Source organism: Glycine max, chromosome 7 (genome assembly GCF_000004515.6).
Source record: "Glycine max cultivar Williams 82 chromosome 7, Glycine_max_v4.0, whole genome shotgun sequence".
NCBI classification, from domain to species: Eukaryota; Viridiplantae; Streptophyta; class Magnoliopsida; order Fabales; family Fabaceae; genus Glycine; species Glycine max.
Genome location: NC_038243.2, coordinates 17,324,296 through 17,347,734, shown reverse-complemented (window position 1 = coordinate 17,347,734; position 23,439 = coordinate 17,324,296). Strand labels below are relative to the sequence as shown.

General features: G+C 30.5%; 3 protein-coding genes across 4 annotated transcripts; 2 read left to right on the top strand and 1 right to left on the bottom strand.

Moving 5' to 3' along the window:
- Nucleotides 1–8,608: 8,608 nt before the first annotated feature.
- LOC100820254 (protein NRT1/ PTR FAMILY 8.1) lies at nucleotides 8,609–12,970 on the top strand. Of its 2 annotated transcripts, none has more exons than XM_006583566.3 (5): nucleotides 8,609–8,672; nucleotides 9,770–9,942; nucleotides 10,099–10,316; nucleotides 10,851–11,401; nucleotides 12,015–12,970. In XM_006583566.3, the coding sequence occupies exons 2-5, from the start codon at nucleotides 9,837–9,839 to the stop codon at nucleotides 12,844–12,846; spliced, it is 1,707 nt and encodes a 568-aa protein (XP_006583629.1). In that variant the 5' UTR covers nucleotides 8,609–8,672; nucleotides 9,770–9,836; the 3' UTR covers nucleotides 12,847–12,970. The 2 variants fall into 2 exon arrangements, with proteins under 2 accessions (XP_006583629.1, XP_003529142.1); XM_003529094.4 differs by having other exon boundaries at nucleotides 8,668–8,804.
- Nucleotides 12,971–15,122: 2,152 nt separating this feature from the next.
- Nucleotides 15,123–19,390, bottom strand: LOC100819721 (pentatricopeptide repeat-containing protein At3g09060). Its single transcript, XM_041017065.1, has one exon. It carries the CDS (start codon nucleotides 19,262–19,264, stop codon nucleotides 17,216–17,218), a length of 2,049 nt encoding a protein of 682 aa, XP_040872999.1. The 5' UTR covers nucleotides 19,265–19,390; the 3' UTR covers nucleotides 15,123–17,215.
- Nucleotides 15,135–16,261, top strand: LOC100802123 (uncharacterized). Its single transcript, XM_003530209.5, has 2 exons — nucleotides 15,135–15,626; nucleotides 15,818–16,261. Exons 1-2 carry the CDS (start codon nucleotides 15,135–15,137, stop codon nucleotides 16,259–16,261), a joined length of 936 nt encoding a protein of 311 aa, XP_003530257.2.
- Nucleotides 19,391–23,439: the final 4,049 nt, after the last annotated feature.

The following is a 23,439-nucleotide window of genomic DNA, read 5'->3' as shown; positions in this document are numbered from 1 at the left end:
TTGTAGTAGTGCTTACCGCTTTTAACAAAAAGATAAGTAATTATGTGTGATGGAAAAATAAAAACATGTCAATTGAATGGAAAAGAAAGAAAGAATGTCTCATTAAATCTCAAGGGTTTGGGTGTTGCTTAATGTGTATTGTCCGTTGAAAACTCTTATAAATCCATTAAAATTCATCCTAAGAAAAAATTCATCAAAATTTATATATTTTTGAATATTGGAAAGTCTTTTTAAGTTGTAAGAAATCTTAATTAAATACTATCAGAATTTATTAAATTTATTAAAAATATTAATAGTCTTAATTGAATATTACAAGACTTATTTCTATTATTTAAAAATTTTAATTAAATATCTAAAAAAAGTTTATAAAAAAATCTTTTAAAATGTTAATCGAATACAACATCTTAACTTTTAGGCCTCTTATTCTATATCTGTCTTTTATCCCCATGTTACTCTTTGTCTATCTGTTTGGGCATGTAATAGACTAACACAAATGTGACACATGGTGGTTTACTAAGTAATTAGCAATGTTAAAGAAAGTAGATAACTATGGATTTAGGTTTGTGGTCAACTTGGTTTTGAAATGAGTCTACGTCATGCACTTAGTTGATGGCACAAAGATAGTAGGTATTTTTAGTCTTTGAAGCATTTAAGAGATTGATTGCGGGTAAAGTCTAGACCAAAAAAATGAAAAGATGGATCATCTGTTATTTTTATTTTTCTTAATCTATAATCATTTTTATTTGGGTCATTCAATCTTAATTAGGCATTTAACTTTGTAGACGTTAGTTTTCTAAAATGGGGTTTGTCAAAAGTAAATAAGTGCACTGCTGAGTACATATAACTTATTTACTTTTGAACAAACCGATTTTAATTCACTACAAAAGGTAAAAGTAAATACAGTTTTACACTTTACCTGGTATCATAAATAGATTGTTTGGAAAAGCATTGCGGTCCTTAACATCACCTTTAGTTGAAGTCAAAAACATCACCTTTAGTAATTTTTCTTCAAATCAATTCTACATACATCTTAAATCATGATTTTGACTGAACCAAATTAATTTTGTTACTTTTGCAGTGAAAAAAACAACTCACTGTATACATTAAAAAATATTCCCTTAATTTAATATAATTAATGATATTATATACTTTAATATAGTATTTATATATATTTTTTGTAATTGCGTACATAAAAGTGACTAACACAAAAAAGAAGTTATCAACATAACTTTTATCAAATCAATTTACTTTAAATTCACTTTTAATCAAGGCAAATGTTAATATTAGAGCATTGATTAAAAAAGTAAAAAGGAAAAATATTTTTATTGAAATGCAAAAAATAAAAAGACCCTTTCCTATTATTTAAAAATGTACATTTATATGATTTTGAATAAAATATCCAAAATTAAGCTTTGACTAAAAATGCTAACTTATCTAACTTTTTTCGTTAGGTTGAGGTGTTTCCCTTGGCCTTTCCATACCAAGTCACCAAAAAAAGGTGAAGAAACATATTTTTTGTTTTTTGGATTTTAAAGTATTTGTTTCAAAAACAATTTTCAAAACGTAATAGATTTTGGATAAGAAATTAACACTTGAATGTTGTGAAACTACATTTTAAAGTAAGTATTTATTTTTCTTGTCCAACCAATTTATCTGTTTAACATATGGTTTCTTTGTTATACATTTGAAATATTCTTTCGTATTGGGTAATTTGAAACTTACACTACTACAAAAGAAACATATAACGACGGTTGTAAAGGATATTCAAAGACGATTTTAAATCGTCTTTAAAGTCAACGTCGTTAAATGTTTTAACACTCAAGGACGGTTCTATAAAAAACGGTCTTAGAAAATAATATATTGCTAAGATGGTTCATAATTAAAAACTGTCTTAGAAGAGTATCTTTTTAAAACAGTTCTTCAAATAATCATTTTAGAAAGATAGTTTTCTAAAAATGTTAATCGTCTTAGAAAAATATTTTTCTAAAACGATTTTTAGCTATGAACCGTCTTAGAAAAATATCTTTCTAAGACGGTTCTTTGACAAACCGTCTTAGATAGTCTTTTTTAAAGAAATTATGAAAATATTATTATTAAATAATTATATATATATATATACATTAAAAAATATTATTTTCTTTATATTTTTATATATCAAGAAATTTCATATTTCATACACAGCAACGTATAAAAATTTCATATTTTTAAATAAAAAATTTATACAAAACTGCAGAATAAAAAATTTCATATGGTAACCTTTGTTACTTACATACTCCATACTGAAATTGTCAAAAAAAAATTAATAACAATAATAAATGGTGAATATTGAATAAGCAGAAGTACTTGATATTGTGTTATTCACATTCAACTGCATAACTATGAGGGTTGCAATGGGAGCAGTTACTATGAGTCCTAACCTAACTATCATGAATCTATAGGCCACATTATAATGTCTTATAATACTTGTTATGGAGTTAACTTCATATTCCTTATACAATTAGTAACACTATTTTTTTTGGCTAAAAATTGATGGTGGGTGGGCTAACTACAATTATCGACATTTAAGCCTAGACATATATTTATTACACCCAAAGGAATTATAATTTAAAAAACATGTTTTTATAGTAATATGGCATGTTATTAAGTTTTGTGCTTAATTTTAATTTTCCAATTTCATTAAATAACAATCATATTTAAAAAAAATCGGTGACTTGATGAGAATTCAATCATAATATTTAAATAGAAAAATTAAGAGGTGCCAAAATATAAGGCTTCTTTAAATTGAAAAATCTAGAGCTTATTAACTTTGATAGAAAACTTAGAAGGGATAAAATTATGAGGTAGAAAGCTAGGTGTAGAGATAAAAATAAGAGGTGCCAAACCTTTTGCTTTACACTGTGTGTATGCATTAATTCCTCTACTCCAAGCCAACTATATGATCAGTGTATTAAATATGAATTGTGAAACTCAACCTTCACTTTACCTCTTCTATTCTCCCTGCACACAAAGGAATAATATTGTTACTGCACGCTTTCAATTTAGGGTTAAAGACATGCAAAAACTGTGCCTAGCTAGTGTGTAATAAATATATGCCTAGGCACTTTAAATGTTGAAACACTAGAGTGGCTACATGTACTAATAGAGATTTTGTTTTTTTTTATGTGAAAGTACTACTACTACACTAATAGAGATGCTTTATTGATCTATAAAATATCCTTTGAAATCACACTGCACTTTCAAAAGATGAATGACATAGACTAATTAAAAATGGTATTAAGTAACATGTTATCACATGACAAGCGTAAGCAGCAAACAAGTGCTATGAAAATTAAGTAACAACAAGGACCAAAGCTAAAATATTGAATATTGCAAGGACTATTTTAATTGTGAGTAGTGATTTAAACTAAGCATATATTAAGCTAGCAATAGTCCCACTCCCACATCATGTTGAGGCATAAGAAGTAGTCCCACATCTATATCATCAGTTTAACAATGGCAGTTCTCTAAATAAGTCTCACATCGATAGATACCCTCATGTCCTGCACTGAGGCTTGAATTATCAGTTATTAAATCATTTTACCTATCATGGAGTCCCACGTCGATAGAAATATGAGGGGAATGCACTTTCCGCTTTATAAAAGGGGTATCTCTCGCGTCCAGGGATGCCTAAAAGCGAGCATAACATCACAGTAACTAGTCTAAAGTTTCTGAAAAATCTTATTTTTAAATCTTAATTATTTTTTAAAATTTTATAATATTATATCATTTTCAAAATCTATTTTTATTTTTATTTAATATTTAATATTATATCTTATTTTGTTATCTAAAATTATTTTTAAAGGTATTAGACGATTTATGTTCTAATATTTGTTTATAATTTATTTTAAAATAATAAATTACATGATTTTAATCATGAAAAAATTAATTCAAAAATAATTTTTTAATGATTAAAATATTTATTTATCAACACAACTTAAATTCAACATAGCACATAACATTGATACAAAAATAACATTGAGTTAAAAAATTTTATTTTTTTATTTTTATGATCAAAATTTTCTTAATTATGTTTCACTTGGTTTGTTTGAAATTGTTGATGAACTTTTCTTGTATGTATATTGTAAGTATGTAATTGCAAATCAAGGTTTGAGCACATCAAATACTCTCTTCACATCTTTTTTTGTCTCTTTTTGACATTTTATAAATAACTTTCTTTTATCTCCTTGTGGCATTGAGATTGAAGGAAAGGTTTGAGACTAGAACTATTGGGAGGCTTATGGAACACAATGGAAGTGTTTTGTGGTATTGAAGGAAAGGTTTGAGAATTTTAAGAATCTAGTGGTAGTGACAAGTAGGGAATGAAATGAGGAGGAATTGAGAATTTTCATACATTAATGGAGGTGATAGTGACAAGAAAGAAAACAACGGCAGAGGATGTTTATAATTTATTTTAAAATAATAAATTACATGATTTTAATCATGAAATAAGCTTGTCGTTTAATTCATTTGGATCCATATAACAAGGAACAAACAAAACAAGATTCAAAATAGGAATTGTGGGGAAATTGAGAAAGACAATGGGAATAAGAATAAGAATGTGAAAAATGACCCAATTTATATGTAATACTATTTCTAAAATCTTTTAGTGTGAAAAGTCCCTTCAAAGTCAAACTAATACTAGATTTGCAAATGCATTTGTGTTGTGTGTAAACGGTTAAAACATTCAACTAACATTCACTGAAACACCACCCCCTACCTCACCCGACCCCTTCTCAACCCCTCATCCTCTCTCATCCCTCATTTTTTTCCCTTTCCTTCTCTCCCCCCCCCCCATCCTCTCTTTTTTCTTTCCCAGTCCACACCCTTCCTCCACCCTTTCCTTCTTTTGCCACCCACGCATTTTGTTCCCCTCCATGCACCATTTCCTCTTTGTGTCGCATCGCTCCTCCAAGCCTTACGAAGCCTTATTGTGGTGAATAGGGGGGGGGGGGGAATGGGCCTAAGAGGAATCTTTCTCCTTCCTTCAAAGCTCCATTTGTTTTTGTTGCTAGTAGTTGCTTCCTGTAGATGTTGGGGGGGGGGAGTAAAAAATCAATTTTTTAATCATTGCATACATTGGAAGTTCTTGTAGAAGAACTAGATCTCAATGTTCTTGTAGAAGAACTAGATCTCAATGTGGAAATCCAACAACTTGCTCCAATAATGGATCTTAGAAAGATAATATCTTGAAGTTAAGATCTTCTTAGAAGAATATTTATTGGAGATGCTCTTAGTCTAACCATTCAAAATCGAAGAATTGCTTGTTCATACTAATTATTGCAGTTTTTAACCAGTTGCATCGGTTTTCTGCCGATTCCATTATTGAGAGGTTTTATAGTCTTGTAAAATCAGAGGATAGGCCGATTCATGGTTTAACCAATTGAACCGGCCAGTCCGATTCAATTTTCAAAATCTTTATTGGCATCACCAAAAGAACCAAGTACTTTATAATTATACACAACAAAATATTAGAATGTACATTACAGAACAATATAAGATATATATCTCATGATTCAAAGTATGAATAAGTTAAATAACCAACCAGAGTTGTATAAGAACATCCATGATGTTTCATTTTAAAAAAAATCCATGATATGAACAAGAAATAAAAAAATAATCTTCAAAAAGTATTCCAAGAACACAAAAATAAGAGTCAAATTATGTCAGCAAAACAAGCATTGAGATCATAGGAGCATGGCTAATCAAAGTCACTTTCAGAAATAGGAATTGTATTTGGACTATGAAAATTGCAAAGCTTAGGAGGTGTAGTTTTTACCTCATACACTTGCCTTAGGTCCTCTCCAACCCTAGTTGTTCTAGATTAACTAATTGTGAATCAGCTAGTCTAATAAGGGGACTTGTTATTTTCACTTGTTTTATATTCCCACTTTTCGACTTTTTTTTGACAAAAATATCCTTTTGATAGAAAAAAGTTTATGTCATGTATCTTGAGAAGAATATACTCAACTGAAACTTAACATAATGTGAGGGTGGATAGAGGTAAAATAGGAATTTAACAAACAAACATAAGTTGGGGGTACTAAGAAAAAGGAGTGCGGGAAAACATTTCCCCCAAATCAGCTTAATTTGACCGATAGGCCTAAATCAACTAGCAGACCCAAGCGACCTAAATCAACAAATAGAAAGGACAAAATTAAAAAAATTCACTATATAAATTAAAAAAATGTTTACTACCTAGAATGGCTAGTTGACTAGTTGTATTAATTTTTACTTCTAGTGACTGACTTGTGAAACAATATATTTAATAGTCTGAATTAGTTTCTATATACAAAAGACAAAATATTTATGCACAGAACATATAAAGAGTTTTTAATATTGCTACCAAATCATAAATTATCATGTATGATTAGCTTATTAGATTTTATGTTAACTAGCTTAAAAGTCGTTTTTACCATGATTTACTATTGTTTGACTATATTGATAATTAATAAAAAAAAATAAAATGTATATTTATTATGTATTTCAACTTCTTAAATTTATTTACTACTTTTTACAAAAATAGAATAAAAACTAAAAAATATTTCATCTACCATTTTAGATTGAATTGTATGAGATCATCTTTAAATTTAAGCCAAACTAAATGCATATTAAAAAAAAAGGTGATCCCAACATAGTCAAATAAAAGTAATCACGTGAATCAAATCATATCACACGATGTTCAAGGACTCATCGATGACGGCAACGCCAGGGTTCTTGCCAGATTTCCTCGGCATGACAACAAAGAACTTCAACCTTAATACGTGATGGATCAGAGTAAGGATTCAACAACTTGTTGATTCAAAAGAATACCAAGAGGTTGATAAATTAAAAAAAATCTCAAATGTTCTAATTCAGTGTCAGTTGTCACAAGAGGTCTTATCTACATATAAATAAGAAAATTCCTAATGTGACAAAACATTAAAGTAATAAATATCAAAATAACAAAAAGGTTCTTACTTAATAAAAATTGCAAAAATATCCATAAAAAGAAAATGTCATTTTGACCCTTCAAATGATGAAATTTGACTAAAATATCATGAGAAATCATGCTTTCATAAGTGTACTTGTTTATCAAAAACAAACATTGTTGACTTTGTTGGTCAACTTGACTTAACTATATGCGCACTACATAAGATGCAAAATTCAGGCTTTCAAATAAGTCATGTGAAGCCTAAATCTTCTTTCTCTTCACACCCTATACTTCACTAAACTTACCACCCTTTTTCATGACCAAAGGCCCATCCACTTGAGTCCTAACAATCTAAAATTTATCAAAACCCACATAAAATATGACATACATAAACAAGCTACTAACATAACAAACTATCATTTCAAAATTAACTACTTAACTATAGACACTTAAAAAATTAATTAATATTATAATCTAAATAAAAAAGCTTAATCAAGCATTATGAAAATTATTGTGTTACAAAATTTATTGAAAATGACAAACTTTGGTAAATCCTCATCCTTTAATGATTTTTAATCCTATTTTTTAGTTTTTAATAAAACTTAATCAATTAGAAAGACTTTGTTAGAGAGTGTGTTCTTATTACTTCTCACAATTATTTATAACAAAAAAAAATATCTTTAAATATATAAAATATATTTTGAATTTACAATGAATAATTTAAATTAGAATTTCAAATTATTTTTAATTATAGACAATTTCTTAAAAAAAAAATAGAAAATTTTAATTTAGTGATGAAGATTAAAGATTGTAAACTGAAAGGAATAGATAGTTTAAAATATGATACAAATGAAGATAAAAACATATAATAATGGAAGATAATTCTTTAAAAAAATAGTTTGAGATAATTGAGAGAATTTTTTTCGGCTAGTTGGTAGCATGTGAACAATACTTATATACATCTATAAGAGACCAAGAAGAAGAAAAATTTAAAAATATCTAATTGAAAGAATGAAAAAATAGCAATTTTACTATTCAAATTTATATTATAGTATTTTTTGTTAAGAAAATACTTTTTGTGGTATTATTAAAAAATTACCTTTTAAATTTAAACAGACAAGAACACAATTTTCATTCTAATTTAATAATACTTTTTGTGGTATTATTAAGAAATTACCTTTTAATTAATTATTCATAGTTGTTTTTTTTATTGTAGTAAGTTATTATATACATGAATAAGGATGCATACTGGGTAAAAGGGGATGTTTCATTTTCATTCTCGAAAAGGAAAAAAATCAATGGGTATCTAATGTTATTACTCTTAGAGAGAGAAGATAAAAAAAATTTAGAAATATGATAAATGATTTAATATTTAAAAAAAAAACAAAAAATAATGAATATTAATGAAGTATTTGTCTATTTGATTATGAGTGTAAAAAAAATTGATACTGAAATGTACATGACTCTTATCGAAACGAAATATCCCCTTATACCCAAAATGTGTCCTTATTCATGTATATAAATAAACACTTACCTAAAAGAAATAAAGGACAGAAGATACACGAGACCACAGAAGACCATTATTGGACAAATCGTGACGTGATTGGACGCAGCTACTTTCGTGATATACACACACAGCACTGTTTTCGGTGATACATTATTTAGCGCTTTGGTGTCTATAGTATTGCTCGTATTTTGTGGTAAACGTTCACTCTCCAAAAAGGTGCAAACCCCCCCTCCTCTTTGTTAATAAGATTCCTCTTTGTTAATAATATTGTACTTTTCTGCACTTCCGTGCATTATTCTTCGTATATTCTTCTCCTTCTTTCTTCTCATCGTATCAGTTTTCGGTTTGGTGGGTCTCTTGAAATCTTTTAACTAATATTGAATTATTGGTTTCTTGATACATATTCATATATTATTGTAGAATATGAGAAAACTTAGATATAGTTTTTCTCTCTTATTTATCAAAAGATAGGTTATGCACACTGAGGGTGTAAAATAAAATAGTTTTATACGATTATTTAGTCACAAACCATCCTATAGGTGTTTCTTGTAGTGTTCTTCTGTTAGACCTTAGAAGTGTAATTTCATTTTTCTAAGAGTACAAAGACACACAAGTAACTCCATCTAATGGAATTGTATTTTGATTTTTCTTTGCATGTAATTGTTTCCATCGTAAGCATGGTCCACAAATTTAATCATCTTGACGTCAGTCTTAGTAGTTGTTTTTTGCTTTGAACTGTATGTTATTTGATTTTTTTTTGTTTTGTATTCAGTTTTTTTCATCATATGCCATGAATTTTTGTATTATGTGATACCATCAACTCTACCTTCATTCATGGCAGAAGGGGGCTTTTGGGGGGCGGGGGGATTGAACCCGTATGCCAAAAGCTCCCAATTTTACAAACTTGTATGCTATTAGAGATCTCCTTTTCTGTAAGTGTTTACACTTTTTGTTATAGTGTGAAAGTGGAATGTGCATTCCCACATATGGTGGTATCTATCGTTTCTGTTTGGTGTTGCTATCATGCAGCACTCTTTTTGGGTGATTGTGGTATCATTACGCGCATGCTGCAAAAAGGACCAAAAAATTAATGAATTTAGGATATCTTATTATGACACGCAATTTGTTGTTGAAGTTCTAAATTAAGGGGTCCACTACTCCACTCGTGTCTATATAAGATTCTATCGTTGTTCCTGTTTTTGTTAATTCCAAATAGCCCAATTGGCCAATTCAATTTACAATTGTGTCACTTGGTTTCTATGATGATTATCTGTCTATTCATTTATCTTAAGAAGTCAACTAATTTTTTGTAGGAGAGTGAGCCTTTGAAGATATAACACAGAAAAAAAGAACCAGCTAATAGGGAACTGCATCGACACTATGGCAGAAGATGACATATATACACAAGATGGGACCATTACCATCTCCAAAAAACCTGCCAACAAGAAAAAGACTGGAAATTGGAAAGCTTGCTATTTTATTCTTGGTATTGGTTTCTTTTATTTTATTTTTTTTGTTAATTTTTATCTTAGAAACTATGTTGTCTAAGCTTACATAATATGTCTGAAGTTTAGTACATATGCTTGTACTAAAATTTCAGGATCCTAAGATGTTGAGTTTTTAATTAAACCATGTGTGGCAGGAAATGAATGTTCTGAGAGATTGGCATACTATGGTATGAGTACAAACCTGGTGAACTATCTTCGGGAGCGTTTCAACCAGGGAAATGCAACCGCTGCAAATAATGTCACAACCTGGTCAGGCACATGCTACATCACACCATTGATTGGAGCCTTTCTAGCTGATTCATACTTGGGAAGATACTGGACAATTTCCAGTTTCTCAATTGTCTATGTTATTGTAAGTTTAGAGATTTTTTTTTTCTTGTTTGTTGAGTCCCCATGTTATGCTAAAGGCATTTAGTTTTCACTCTTCTGACCTCAGTTTATATTTTATTTTAATGCCTATTAAGTTCAAAGATGAAAAGAATCGATGTTTTGATTAACATGTAAAGCTTGTTTGGTGCTTATTCATGTCTTTATGTCCTATATTACTCTTGCAGGAAAAATCCAAACTGTTTAGGTTCTTGACTTTATTTTATTTATTGATTTTCCTGAATTTTAAGCCAATCAAATTCCATTCATGTTGCTTTCAACTCAATTGAGGGAACAATATGTTCAGTTTCACTTTGGTTTGAGAACAATCTGATATCAACAGTTTTATCTTCTAACTTTCTTTTCTATCTTTTAACAGATTTTATTTATTCCATTTGAAATTTTAAAGTGATTTCAACTTTTGCTATATTTGAACTGCCTTTCGAAGCCCTTTAATGAATAATGAATGGATAACACAGCAAGAAATAACTTTTTTAATAAATGTTTATTTACTATGCAGGGGATGATACTCTTAACATTGTCTGCTTCTGCCCCTGGACTAAAGCCATCATGTGATGCTAATGGTTGCCATCCAACATCTGCACAAACCGCAACTTGCTTCATAGCACTCTACCTGATTGCTCTTGGAACTGGTGGTATCAAGCCATGTGTCTCAGCTTTTGGTGCAGACCAATTTGATGATTCGGACGAGAAAGAGAAAATAAAGAAGAGCTCTTTCTTCAATTGGTTTTACTTCTCTATTAATATTGGTGCTCTTGTTGCTTCCTCAGTGTTAGTTTGGATACAGATGAATGTTGGCTGGGGATGGGGTTTTGGAGTTCCTGCTGTTGCAATGGTCATTGCAATTATATTTTTCTTTGGTGGTAGCCGGCTCTACAGACTCCAAATACCTGGAGGCAGTCCCCTTACAAGGATTTGTCAAGTAATAGTTGCAGCCTTGAGGAAAATCGGTCTTCAAGTGCCCAATGATAAATCTCTTCTTCATGAGACAATAGATCTAGAATCTGTCATCAAAGGGAGCCGCAAGCTTGATCACACAAACCGCTTCAAGTGAGTTATAAAAGAAACTTCTACTATTCATATCTTTATATTATAGTCATCATCAGTCATAAAATGAAATATTCATATGCTATTCATTTTCTTTTGTTTGGGCACAGTCTTCATTTACTATTCTAACTTTTACGTGTAGGATATAGATATTTATATTATAGTCAACAAAAAGTACTATCTTGTGATTGTCTCATTAAAATAATCAATAATCAAATCAACTAATAAGTAATAACTTTTGGAGTAAATTATATTGACATCTCTTGAGATTTCCTGTGATTGCACAAAACCCTCCTATTTTTTCTACCCCTGTACTAGCCTCCCTTAATTGTTTGAAAAATATTACACTAACACTCTTTCACATTACTCTAATCTCCTTTGAATAACATTACATTGTGTTCCACTATGAGGAAGGTTGTTGTAAAAGTTAAAAAAGCAGAGACAATTTTTGCAATCTTACGAAATCTGAGAAGGTGCAAGTATAATTTACTCTGACTTTTATTGTATAAGCATTTTTTATTAGACTTCACCATAAGCATTTGTTGTTACACTTTCACCCTAAACTTTGATTTATATTATGCCTCTTCTGATCACAAAATATGCTGATTCCATCTAGGTGTTTGGATAAGGCAGCTGTAGAGACCGAATCTGATCATACCAAAGACTTGTCAAATCCTTGGAGGCTTTGCACAGTAACACAAGTTGAGGAACTCAAATCAGTAATCTCATTACTCCCAGTTTGGGCATCATTGATTGCCTTTGCAACTGTGTACGGTCAAATGAGCACCATGTTTGTTCTCCAAGGCAACACAATGGACCAGCGCATTGGTCCTCACTTCAAAATCCCATCAGCATCCCTCACCATTTTTGACACCCTAAGTGTCATCTTCTGGGCTCCGGTGTATGACCGCTTCATTGTCCCATTTGCAAGCAAGTACACTGGCCACAAACAAGGATTCACACAACTCCAAAGAATGGGAATTGGCCTTGTGATCTCCACTATAGCCATGGTTGTTGCTGGCATTCTAGAAGTCTATCGCCTCGGCATAGTCAGGAAAAACAACTACTATGATGTTGAGACCATCCCCTTGTCAATCTTCTGGCAAGTACCACAATATTTTCTTGTTGGATGTGCAGAAGTTTTCACCAACATTGGTTCCTTAGAGTTCTTTTATGGTCAGGCACCAGATGCTATGAGAAGCCTTGGTATGGCTCTCTCACTCACAACTAATGCGTTGGGAAATTACATTAGCACCCTTCTTGTCATTATTGTAACTAAGGTTACCACAAGACATGGTAAGCTTGGTTGGATTCCAGACAATCTAAATAGAGGTCATCTTGACTACTTCTACTGGCTTTTGACCGTTCTCAGCTTTCTCAATTTCCTTGTGTATCTCTGGGTTGCAAAGAGGTACAGGTACAAGAAGGTAGCTGGAAATGCTCATTGAAGATAATAGCTTGAGGTTGGACAGCTCTGTTTACTTGCTGAAGATTTTTTTTTAGTATTTTTATATCCTGGGATTTGCATTAATTTGTATAGATTTGTGGGTGTATTTATTGTTTTAACTTTCATGTTCATGTTTGAGATTTGGTTGTTGCTACGCTCCCCCAGCACAATTGCTAGTACACCCAACACAACACATTTTGTCCTTTGTAAAATTGATACGGATTGGTCAATCCATAAGTCTCATACGAAGGCTTACGGATTGCCTAATCTGAAAGTGGTCCATATGATTTTTAATTTTTTTTTTCAAAAATATGTTTTACAATTGCTAGTACACCTAGCACAATAACGTGATTCTCGTTTTGTCCTTTCGTAAAATTGATACGGATTAGACAATCCATAAGCCTCATACGGATTGGTCAATCCATACGAGGTTTACGGATTGTCCAATCTATAAGTGGCCCATATGATTTTTAATTTTTTTTTTCCAAAAATATGCTTTACAATTGTTGGTACACCTAACACAATAGTGCGATCCCCGTTTTGCCCTTCTATAAATCTGATACAGATTGGTCAATCCGTATGAGGCTTACGGATACAAATTGACATATGATTTTTTATTTTTTTTTTCAAAAATATGTTTTATGAATTAATTTAAAATTAATGGTCCATGCAGAAATCAAACATATGACTTTCGGGTTATTAACACAACGCTTTAAGCAACTGAGCTAATAGGTTAATTATGTTATAAAATAATTAATGTCGTTATATGTAACATTAAAATTTCTAATGTATATTTAATGCATATGTAAATTTAGATAATAAATTTTGTGACAATTAATTTTGATCTAATAATTAATTTGTTTGCATATATAAATTGTAAATAAAAATCATAGGTTTATTAACATAAATCTACTAATTATTTTTTGACCTTATTACAATTAATTTTGATCTAATAATATATTTTTTACATATATAAATTTTAAATAAAAATCATAGGTTTCATAAAAATTCATATATGTAAACATATTAATTATTATATCAAAATTAATTGTCACAAATTTATTATTTAAATTTACATATACATTAAATATACATTAAAAGTTTTAGTATTATATATAATGACATTAATTATTTTATAACATAATTCGTTTATTAACTCAGTTAGAAAGTTGTGTTAATAACATAAGTCACAATTTTAATTCCTACTTGGGCCATTAATTTATAAATAAAAAATTTTAAAAAATCGAATGAATCACTTACGGATTGGGCAATCTCTTATGGAAGGGCAAAATGAAATTTTTGCAAGTTATGCTGGGTGCAAATTGCATGGTACGCCTACCCATGCCCTTGAGATTTGGTTCAAAATCTTTTGGGCCAATCCATTTAGTTTGTTCACGCTGATTCTGGGTCATTATTCACAAAAGTTACTTCTTTTGAATAAGTTTCTTAAATATACTTACAACTTACAAGAGAAGAGAAGAAAAATGAAAGATAAAATAAATTGAACTTGTACTGTTAGTTAAAATTAACTTAAGCATTTAAATTTGTATACATATAATATAATAGAATTAATTCAAATATCAAACATCTTATCTTCTGAGCCAATTCAACAAGTGTAAAATTAAAGATGAAATTATCAATAAACACCTGCAGGAAAAGAAAATAAGATAAAATTAAAGTTTCTCTTATAAGTTCAACTTATGTTTTTCAATAATAATATAATTTAATAGAATTAAACTTAAGCATTTAAATTTTTATAGATATAATATAATAGAATTAATTCAAATATCGAACATCTTATCTTCTGAGCCAATTCAACAAGTGTAAAATTAAAGATGAAATTATCAATAAACACCTGTAGGAAAAGAAAATAAGGTAAAGTTAATTAAGTTTCTCTTATAAGTTCAACTTATGTTTTTCAATATTAATATAAAATCTCATTTAATTTCGTCAAAAGATTAATTTAATTAAAAAAGTAATAATTACTAGAATAATAAGACAAATTAGAATAAAAGAAGACCATAGAGAAAATAAAGTAATAATTAATTAATAAGCATTTACTTATACAAGTATGAATAATATGATATTTGATGAAATCATAAGTTCAACCTAAATTGAAATAAATTGATTTTCACAGTCGGATCTAAAACAAATTTAATCCAATTATTTTTTTTCCCAACTTTCTGGCCTTTTTTTTTGGCTTTTAAGTTTGATTTTGTAGTATGCACGGCATCCGTAATTTCAAGCGTGAGACAATGTACCAAGTATCGTTCTATCTTTCTAAAAAAGATGTCTCCATCTTTGTTTCAAATAACGATAATGAACAGAAAACAAGAGGCCCAAAATACTTACAGCCAACACATAAAATTTCGTCCTGCTGCATCCCTTTTCTCACCGAGTTCCCTCTATTGTTTTCTAACCCAAGCATATACATGCTTGTTCTGTTATGTAAAGATGATTGCACTCAAATCCATTCATCCTTTCTTCACTCCTATCTATATCAAATATAACATCCACCGAAGCAGATGCCTCAACACAAAAGATTCTGTTTTGTGCCTCTGCAAGTCCAATCAATCTGAATCTCAAGCTCCCCAACCAGGAGATATTCGCAAACAAGAACTGCTAGCCCAAATTGCCATGCTTCAAACTCAAAAAGTCCGTCTTATGGACTATTTTGATGAGAGATCTGAATACTTGACCCAGTTTGGTGAAGAAGCGAAGGCTGAGTTTGACAAGATTGGAGAAGATGCCCTCCAAGGATTAGATGAAGCTAGTGCCAGAGTATGCTACAATTTTTTAGTTAACCATGTAGTGTAGTTTTGGTTTTTGCATTTGGAAAAGTCTCAAACCATGGTTTGGCAAAAGTTTGTCTCTTGTGCCAAACACACTTGCCAATCATCAAGCTCAGCATGAAGGAAAATCTACATGTAACTTAGTAATGACCTCTTATTGCGTTCATTTGTGTTTGGCAGATAACAGCAAACATAGAGAGCCAGATGGTGGAGTTTGAGGAATCTGCAGAACTTAACAGACAAGAGATTCAGGAGCGTGAAAAAGAACTAGACAAATTTGAAGTTCAAATGGAGGATGGAAGAAACGAAGGGCTATTCTTTAAGAACCTCAGAAAGAAGGCACCTGTTGACAAAGCGAAAGCTAAGGAAGAGGCAGAAAAAATCAAAGATGTAGCCAGAGAAAAAGCTGGTAGCAGAACAAGAAAAGGCATTTACCTCCTCTTTATTGGCTTACTGACCTTTGCAATAGTTGATTCTGTTGCCTCATCATCAACTGATTGGAGAAAAATAGCAGTTCTGGGAGCTATTCTAGTGGCTTTAGTTTCTCAGTTCATCTACGAACAGACAATGTCAATAGAAACTGGAAAAATAAGAAAGATCGATACCGAAGAGGAAAATAACTGAAGTTTAATTGTTACTGAGATTCAATGCAAGTTTCTGTGGAAGACAAAATTATAATGGATGTTGCGTGATGCAATAATCCCAAGTGGAAGCTTATAACTTGGGCCTGATATCATCATGCTACTTTGCTTTGGCATCAATAACAGCAGATATTGGTGATATAACTAGAATCACCAAAATCTGAGTAACTGGGTTACCAAGTGATGCTGATGAAACTTTTAACATCCTATGTCAATACAAAAAAAAAAAAAAAACACTCTTATTATCATACTAGTTTTTAGATATGTACATTTGGAAGCTAACTTGTATATCTGTGTCTTCTGTCATATATGCAATTAATGAGAAACTAATAAATACACAATGGCATTCCTTTCTGTACAGCTTAACGGTTAATCAAATAGAGAAGTATAGTAATTGCTGCCTAAAATTCCCTATGCCTTACAGAAAACAATCAACTCATGTAAAGCCTGAGGCAGATAAATATCTCAAATTTACATGACGCAGACAAATATCCCAGAAACCAAAACACCCGTCCGATTCTGCTTAGCAACTCCAAACTTTAGGTACCCTAGAGGCAAACTGTATTGCACCCAAGTACCTGATAACATAATGTTCCTGTTTGTACTATATGTAGTCCACCAGCCGTAGCCAAAAGCTATTTGCCCAGGGGCCTCAAATTTCCTTCAACAAAATAATATCAGGGAGCATAATATTGTATTGGCAATTTGCATCAAACATGAGCAGTTGAAACCACCAATCTTAAACAAACATGCTAAAAAGGGATGCTTGGTCTCAAACCTAAACATCACAAGAATCCCTTTTCTTGTGGGATACCAGCCAAATGCTTGTATTTTAGTATAACATTTGTAGTTGATGTAATCAACAAGAGGAAAAAGTAGAGGAGTTCAAAAAATTACTCGAATCTGTTAGGGCACAAAAAAATCAAGTTGAAGCTCCTTAAAAAATCACTGCTCTAACTAGTATGTTCCATGTAATGGCAGTTGGCAGAAAACCACGCACCAAAGCATCATCTAGAAACCCAACTGCATCTGTCACTCTACCACAAGAACACAACCCCTTAAGAGTAATATTATACGAGATGATGTCGGGCTGTAGTTCATCTTCTAAGATGTGAGCCCAAATCTTTGATGCCATTTCACAGTTCCCAACTTTGTAAAACCCCTCCATGATGGTATTGTGAGTCACAAGATTAACACACTTCTTCTGCCTCAATGTTGAATAAAGCTGCAGAGCATCCTCCACTTTGCCAGAGGAACATAGTCTATGGATGACAATGTTGTACATAATAATATCAGGCTTATGCCCTGTATCCAGAAACTGATGCCACAACCTAAGGGCTGCATCCATCATGTTGCTCTCATAAAGACCACCTATCAACGTACTGTATGTGATAATATCTGGCTTCCACCCTTTCTCCAACATTTCATTAACGCAATCATAAGCCTCACGAAACCTTTCAGCTCTTAATAATCCATTTATAAGAATATTATAGGACACAACAGTCAGTGAGCAACCTTTGCCGCTCATTTCCCTAAAGACTTTAACAGCACTGTCAAGTTTGGAATGTTTAACAAAACCATCAATCAGCACATTACAAACATGAGAGTTAAATTTGCATCCACGCTTATTCATAAGTTCTACAACTCCGTCTGCCTCATCTAATCTCCCTTCCTTGCACAATGCATTTATCAGTGACGAGTAAGCAAACTCATCCACATCCATACCGCCTTCCCTATGTTCAGCCTCTTCCAACACCTGCAAAGCCCTATTCACATACCCATTCCAACACAAACCATGAACTACCACACCATAAGTAGCAGAATCTGCCTCCAACAAACCATCCCACAACATCATCGCATCATCCACCTTCCCATTCTCAAACAACCCCTTGAGAAATATGTTATAACTTCTCACATTCCGCAAACTGCACTTCCCCATTTCCTCCCACAACTCAAAACACTCCTCAACATTCCCCGCCTTACACAACCCATTAAGCATCGCATTACACGTAACAACATCAGGCCTAACCCCTCTCCCAACCATCTCCTCATAAACCTTCCTCGCTCCACCCAAATCCCCTGCCTCACTCAACCCGTGAATCAAAGCACTATAAGTAAACAAATCACACTTCCTCTCATTCTTCTTCATCCTCTCCCATATCTCCAAACCCTCACTAAACCTCCCACACTTACATAACCCACTAATCATAACATTATAACTCACAACGCTGGGAAACACCAATTCCTCCCTCAACAACCTCTCCCACATCTCACCTGCCTTCACAAAATCCCCCCTTTTGAAAAACCCGTCAATGATCATGTTGTAACACACCACATCAGGCTCCACCCCTCGTTCACGCATTTCATCGAACACCTCAAGCGCAAACCCCAAATCCCCACTCTTCGCCACACCCCCAATCAAAGTCCCGTAGGTGATCCTATCAGGGCTCATCCCCGCACCCCACATCCACGTCAGCAACCCCCTACCCTTCTCGAACTCACCCTTCTTACACATCACCTTCATGAGAACATTATAGGTTTCAACGTTCGGCGAAACACGCGCGGCCTCGAAGTACTTGAAGAAGTTCTCCGCACGCGCCCACTGGTGTGACTCGACGAACGCGTTGAGGAGGGTGTTGAAGGAGCGAATGGTTGGGGAGCACCCGAACACGTGCGGCATGGTCTGAAACACGTGCAGGGCCTCGTTGGGCATGCGGGTTTTGGCGTAGGCTTTGAGGAGAGTGAGGGGCACATCCTCCGGGCAGGGGCAGTGGATCGCGGCGATGATGCGTGGTGCGTGGGCGAGGAGGAGGCCGGGGTCGGCGGCCACGCGGCGGAGGATGTGGTGGAAGACGGCGGAGGAGGGGCTGAAGCCAGGGCGGCGTACGGCAGCGTCGAAGACATTGAGGGCGGAAAGAGGGGATTTTTCGGCTTTGAGGAGCTTGAGAAGACGGTGGGGTGAGAGGGACTTGGGAAGCTCCACCATGACACTGGACAGTGAAGAGTGGGGCGTGAGCAAGTTTCACTACATTGCATTAATGTTTGGAAATTTCGAATACTTAGGAGGTGTTTGTTTCGCTTAGGGCAAGACACTCTCTAGCTGCCAAAGTGAAACTACATTGGCACCTTAAGTAAGTTTCCAATGAATTATGTCCATCCGATCTAATAATTAAAAAATAAAAAAGTTCAAATTTTGTCAAGATAATCTGTTGTAATGTTTTTAATAGTAAGATGTGCTGCTTTGATTTTGAAGCTACAAAGTCGTGTTGTTTCGATTTTGAAGCCAGACATTTGTGTTAATATCGATTTTTTATAATAACCGATGTTAATAAATTGGTCTTAATTATAAGTATGTCATCACATTTGATTTAACATCCATTTTTTTTAAAATCAATGTTAATCGAATGATATTAAATGTATTATTTTTAATAGTTTTTGTTTGTCCTCACATGTCATATCAGTTATAAAATAATAGATTATTTTATTTGGGTCTTACATCTTAATTTACATGTTTCTAAATTTATATTTTAATATTTTGCTTTCAAATATAATTAATTTGTAATTTTTTTCTTTCAAATCATAAAAATACCAAAAAAATTGATATATTCTTGAAGCTTAATTAATTTTTTCAAAAAATTAATTTTAATAAAAAGTACATTACATTAATTTTGGGTTGACAAAAAATTAAAAATTAACAAAATTACACAATAATAAATACATAGTACAAATTTCAGACACTATGATCGCTTTTTAATCTTCTATTTAGTTTCCATATATATTTTAAATTTATATTTTTAATATTTACATTATGTTATCACTAAAATTAATAATTTTGGTTAGAGTTATATTTTATCATATAATTAATTATAATTTCAACTATTATAAAATTAAAACAATCAAATTTTAGTTAGAGAATCTTAGCTTTTATTATATAATTAATTATAATTATAAATTTTTTTAAAAAATAATAATTAATATTATGTGATCTATATAGGTCATATTTAATGGAATAAAATTTTTTTAATTGTTATTATTTATTGTATTATAAAATTTAAGAATTGAATTTGATATGAAATTCACAAGTTAAGATATAGTTACATTAATTTCATAATTTTATTTAAATAGATAAATATAATAGATAACTAAACCTATACATTAATATAACTAATTTGTTGCCGCTAATTTAAAAGTTAGCATTATTTTAGTTAAATTAATGTTAAAATGATTTTATTTTAATGCATCTCAACTAATAAATTAATATACACTGAAAAATGACTCTCAATTGAAGTTTAGGGTAAGCAATTAAAAATAGATTATAAACAAATGTTTGGTTGATATTTTTTTAATTAAAATACAAATTGTATATTGTAAATATTTATTAGTTATGGATTTATTAAACATACTTATTATTACTTTTAATGATGGCATAATTTAAATATTTAAAATATATATTTATGATGCATTGTAATAATAATTGATCTTGGCAATTGTCGATCACGAAGTATCCCTTCACAGAAGGATTTCTAATTTTCTCTTACAAAACTTTTCGTCCATATTTCTCAAGTGATGTCTAAGGCAAAGAACAAGATTGTTACAAAACATATTTCGATAAAATGATTATCATATCTTTCAATGGATTAAAATAGAGAGAGGGTATAAATAGAGACATTAAAGAGGGTAAAAAAACAATGATAGTCTCTCAAATTTGAAGTATGTATTTTTTACTCATATTTTGTAGTTGGATATTGAATATAAACTCTAAAATCAATTTACATTCATATAAATATTTACATATAAATAAGACAACTACAAAAGATAGGAACCATTTGGTTTGAAAGACATGATAAATTTAAAAAACTCATTCACACTGTCATTCAATGTTATCGAGTTTTGGTAAACTTGCATGAAACTCGTGTAATTTTTAATTTTTTTATGTATATTTTTTAAATATTAGTTATATAAAAATAAAGTCATAAAATAATTAATAAATTGAAATTTTGCATTTATTATATGACCTTGTCCCTTCCTTGTCACATGCTTGCCTAAAATAAATAAGATAAGTTATAACATTTTCAATGATAATTTTTTTTATTAAAGATTATTTTATAAAGGTACCTGTAAGTTATGATTCAAGTTGTTCTATATTGGTCAATTCTAAAGCATGAGATACATTATTAGGTAAAGACTCATTCACTTCTTTAACAAGAGTCTTTACCTAATAATGCATCTCATGCCTTAAAATTGACCAATATAGAACAACTTGAATCATAACTTGCAAGTACCTTTATAGAATAATCTTTAATAAAAAAAAATTTATCATTGAAAATGTTATAACTGATCTTATTTATTTTAGACAAGCATGTGACAAGGAAGGGATGTGGCCATATAATAAATGCAAAATTTCAATTTATTAATTATTTTATGACTTTATTTTTATATAACTAATATTTAAAAAATATACATAAAAAAATTAAAAATTACACAAGTTTCATGTAATTTTATCAAAACTCGATAACATTGAACGACCGTGTGAATGAGTTTTCTAAATTTATCATGTCTTTCAAACCAATTGGTTCTTATCTTTTGTAATTGTCTTATTTATATGTAAATATTTATATGAATGTAAATTGATTTTAGAGATTTATATTCAATATCCAACTATAAAATGTGAGTAAAAAATATATACTCCAAATTTGAGAGACTATCATTGCTTTTTTATCCTCTTTAATGTCTCTATTTATATCTTCTCTCTATTTTAATTCATCGAAAGATATGATAACCATTTGTCGAAATATGTTTTGTAACAATCTTGTTCTTTGGCCTAGATATCACTTGAGAAATATAGACAAAAAGTTTCGAGTAAGAGAAAACCAGAAACCCTTTTGTGAAGGGAAACTTCTTGATCGACAATTGTCAAGATCAATTATTATTACAATGCATCATAAATATATATTTTAAATATTTAAATTATGTCATCATTAAAAGTAATAATAAGTATTTTTAATAAATCCATAACTAATAAATATTTACAATATACAATTTGTATTTTAATCAAAAAAATGTCAACCAAACATTTGTTTACAATCTATTTCTAATTTCTTATCCTAAACTTCAATTGAGAGTCATTTTTGAGTGTATATTAATTTATTAGTTGAGATGCATTAAAATAAAATCATTTTAACATTAATTTAACTAAAATAATGCTAACTTTTAAATTAGCGGCAACAAATTAGTTATATTAATGTATAGGTTTAGTTATCTATTATATTTATCTATTTAAATAAAATTATGAAATTAATGTAACTATATCTTAACTTGTGAATTTCATATCAAATTCAATTCTTAAATTTTATAATACAACAAATAATAACAATTAAAAAATCTTATTTCATTAAATATGACCTATATAGATCACATAATATTATTTATTATTTTTTAAAAAAATTTATAATTATAATTAATTATATTATAAAAGCTAAGATTCTCTAACTAAAATTTGATTGTTTTAATTTTATAATAGTTGGAATTATAATTAATTATATGATAAAAGATAACTCTAACCAAAATTATTAATTTTAGCTATAACATAATGTAAATATTAAAAATATAAATTTAAAATATATATGGAAACTAAATAGAAGATTAAAAAGCAATCATAGTGAAATTTGTACTATGTATTAATTATTGCGTAATTTTGTTAATTTTTAATTTTATTGTCAACCCAAAATTAATGTAATGTACTTTTTATTAAAATTAATTTTTCAAAAAAATTAATTAAGCTTGAAGAATATATCAATTTTTTGGTATATTTATGATTTGAAAGAAAAAAATTACAAATTAATTATATTTGAAAGGAAAATATTAAAATATAAATTTAGAAACATGTAAATTAAGATGTAGGACCCAAATAAAATAATCTATAAGAGTAAAAAGTTACTAAAAATTTTATAAAATGATCTGACACATGAGGACAGAAAAAACTATTAAAAATTATACATTTAACATCGTCATGTTAACATCGATTTTTGAAAAAAAATCAATTTTAACTCAAACGTGATGGCATACTTGTAATTAAGACCAATTTAAAAACGTTAACACAAATGTCGTGACTTCAAAATCGAAGCAGTACGCCTTTCATTAATTGCATAATGGCTTCAAAAT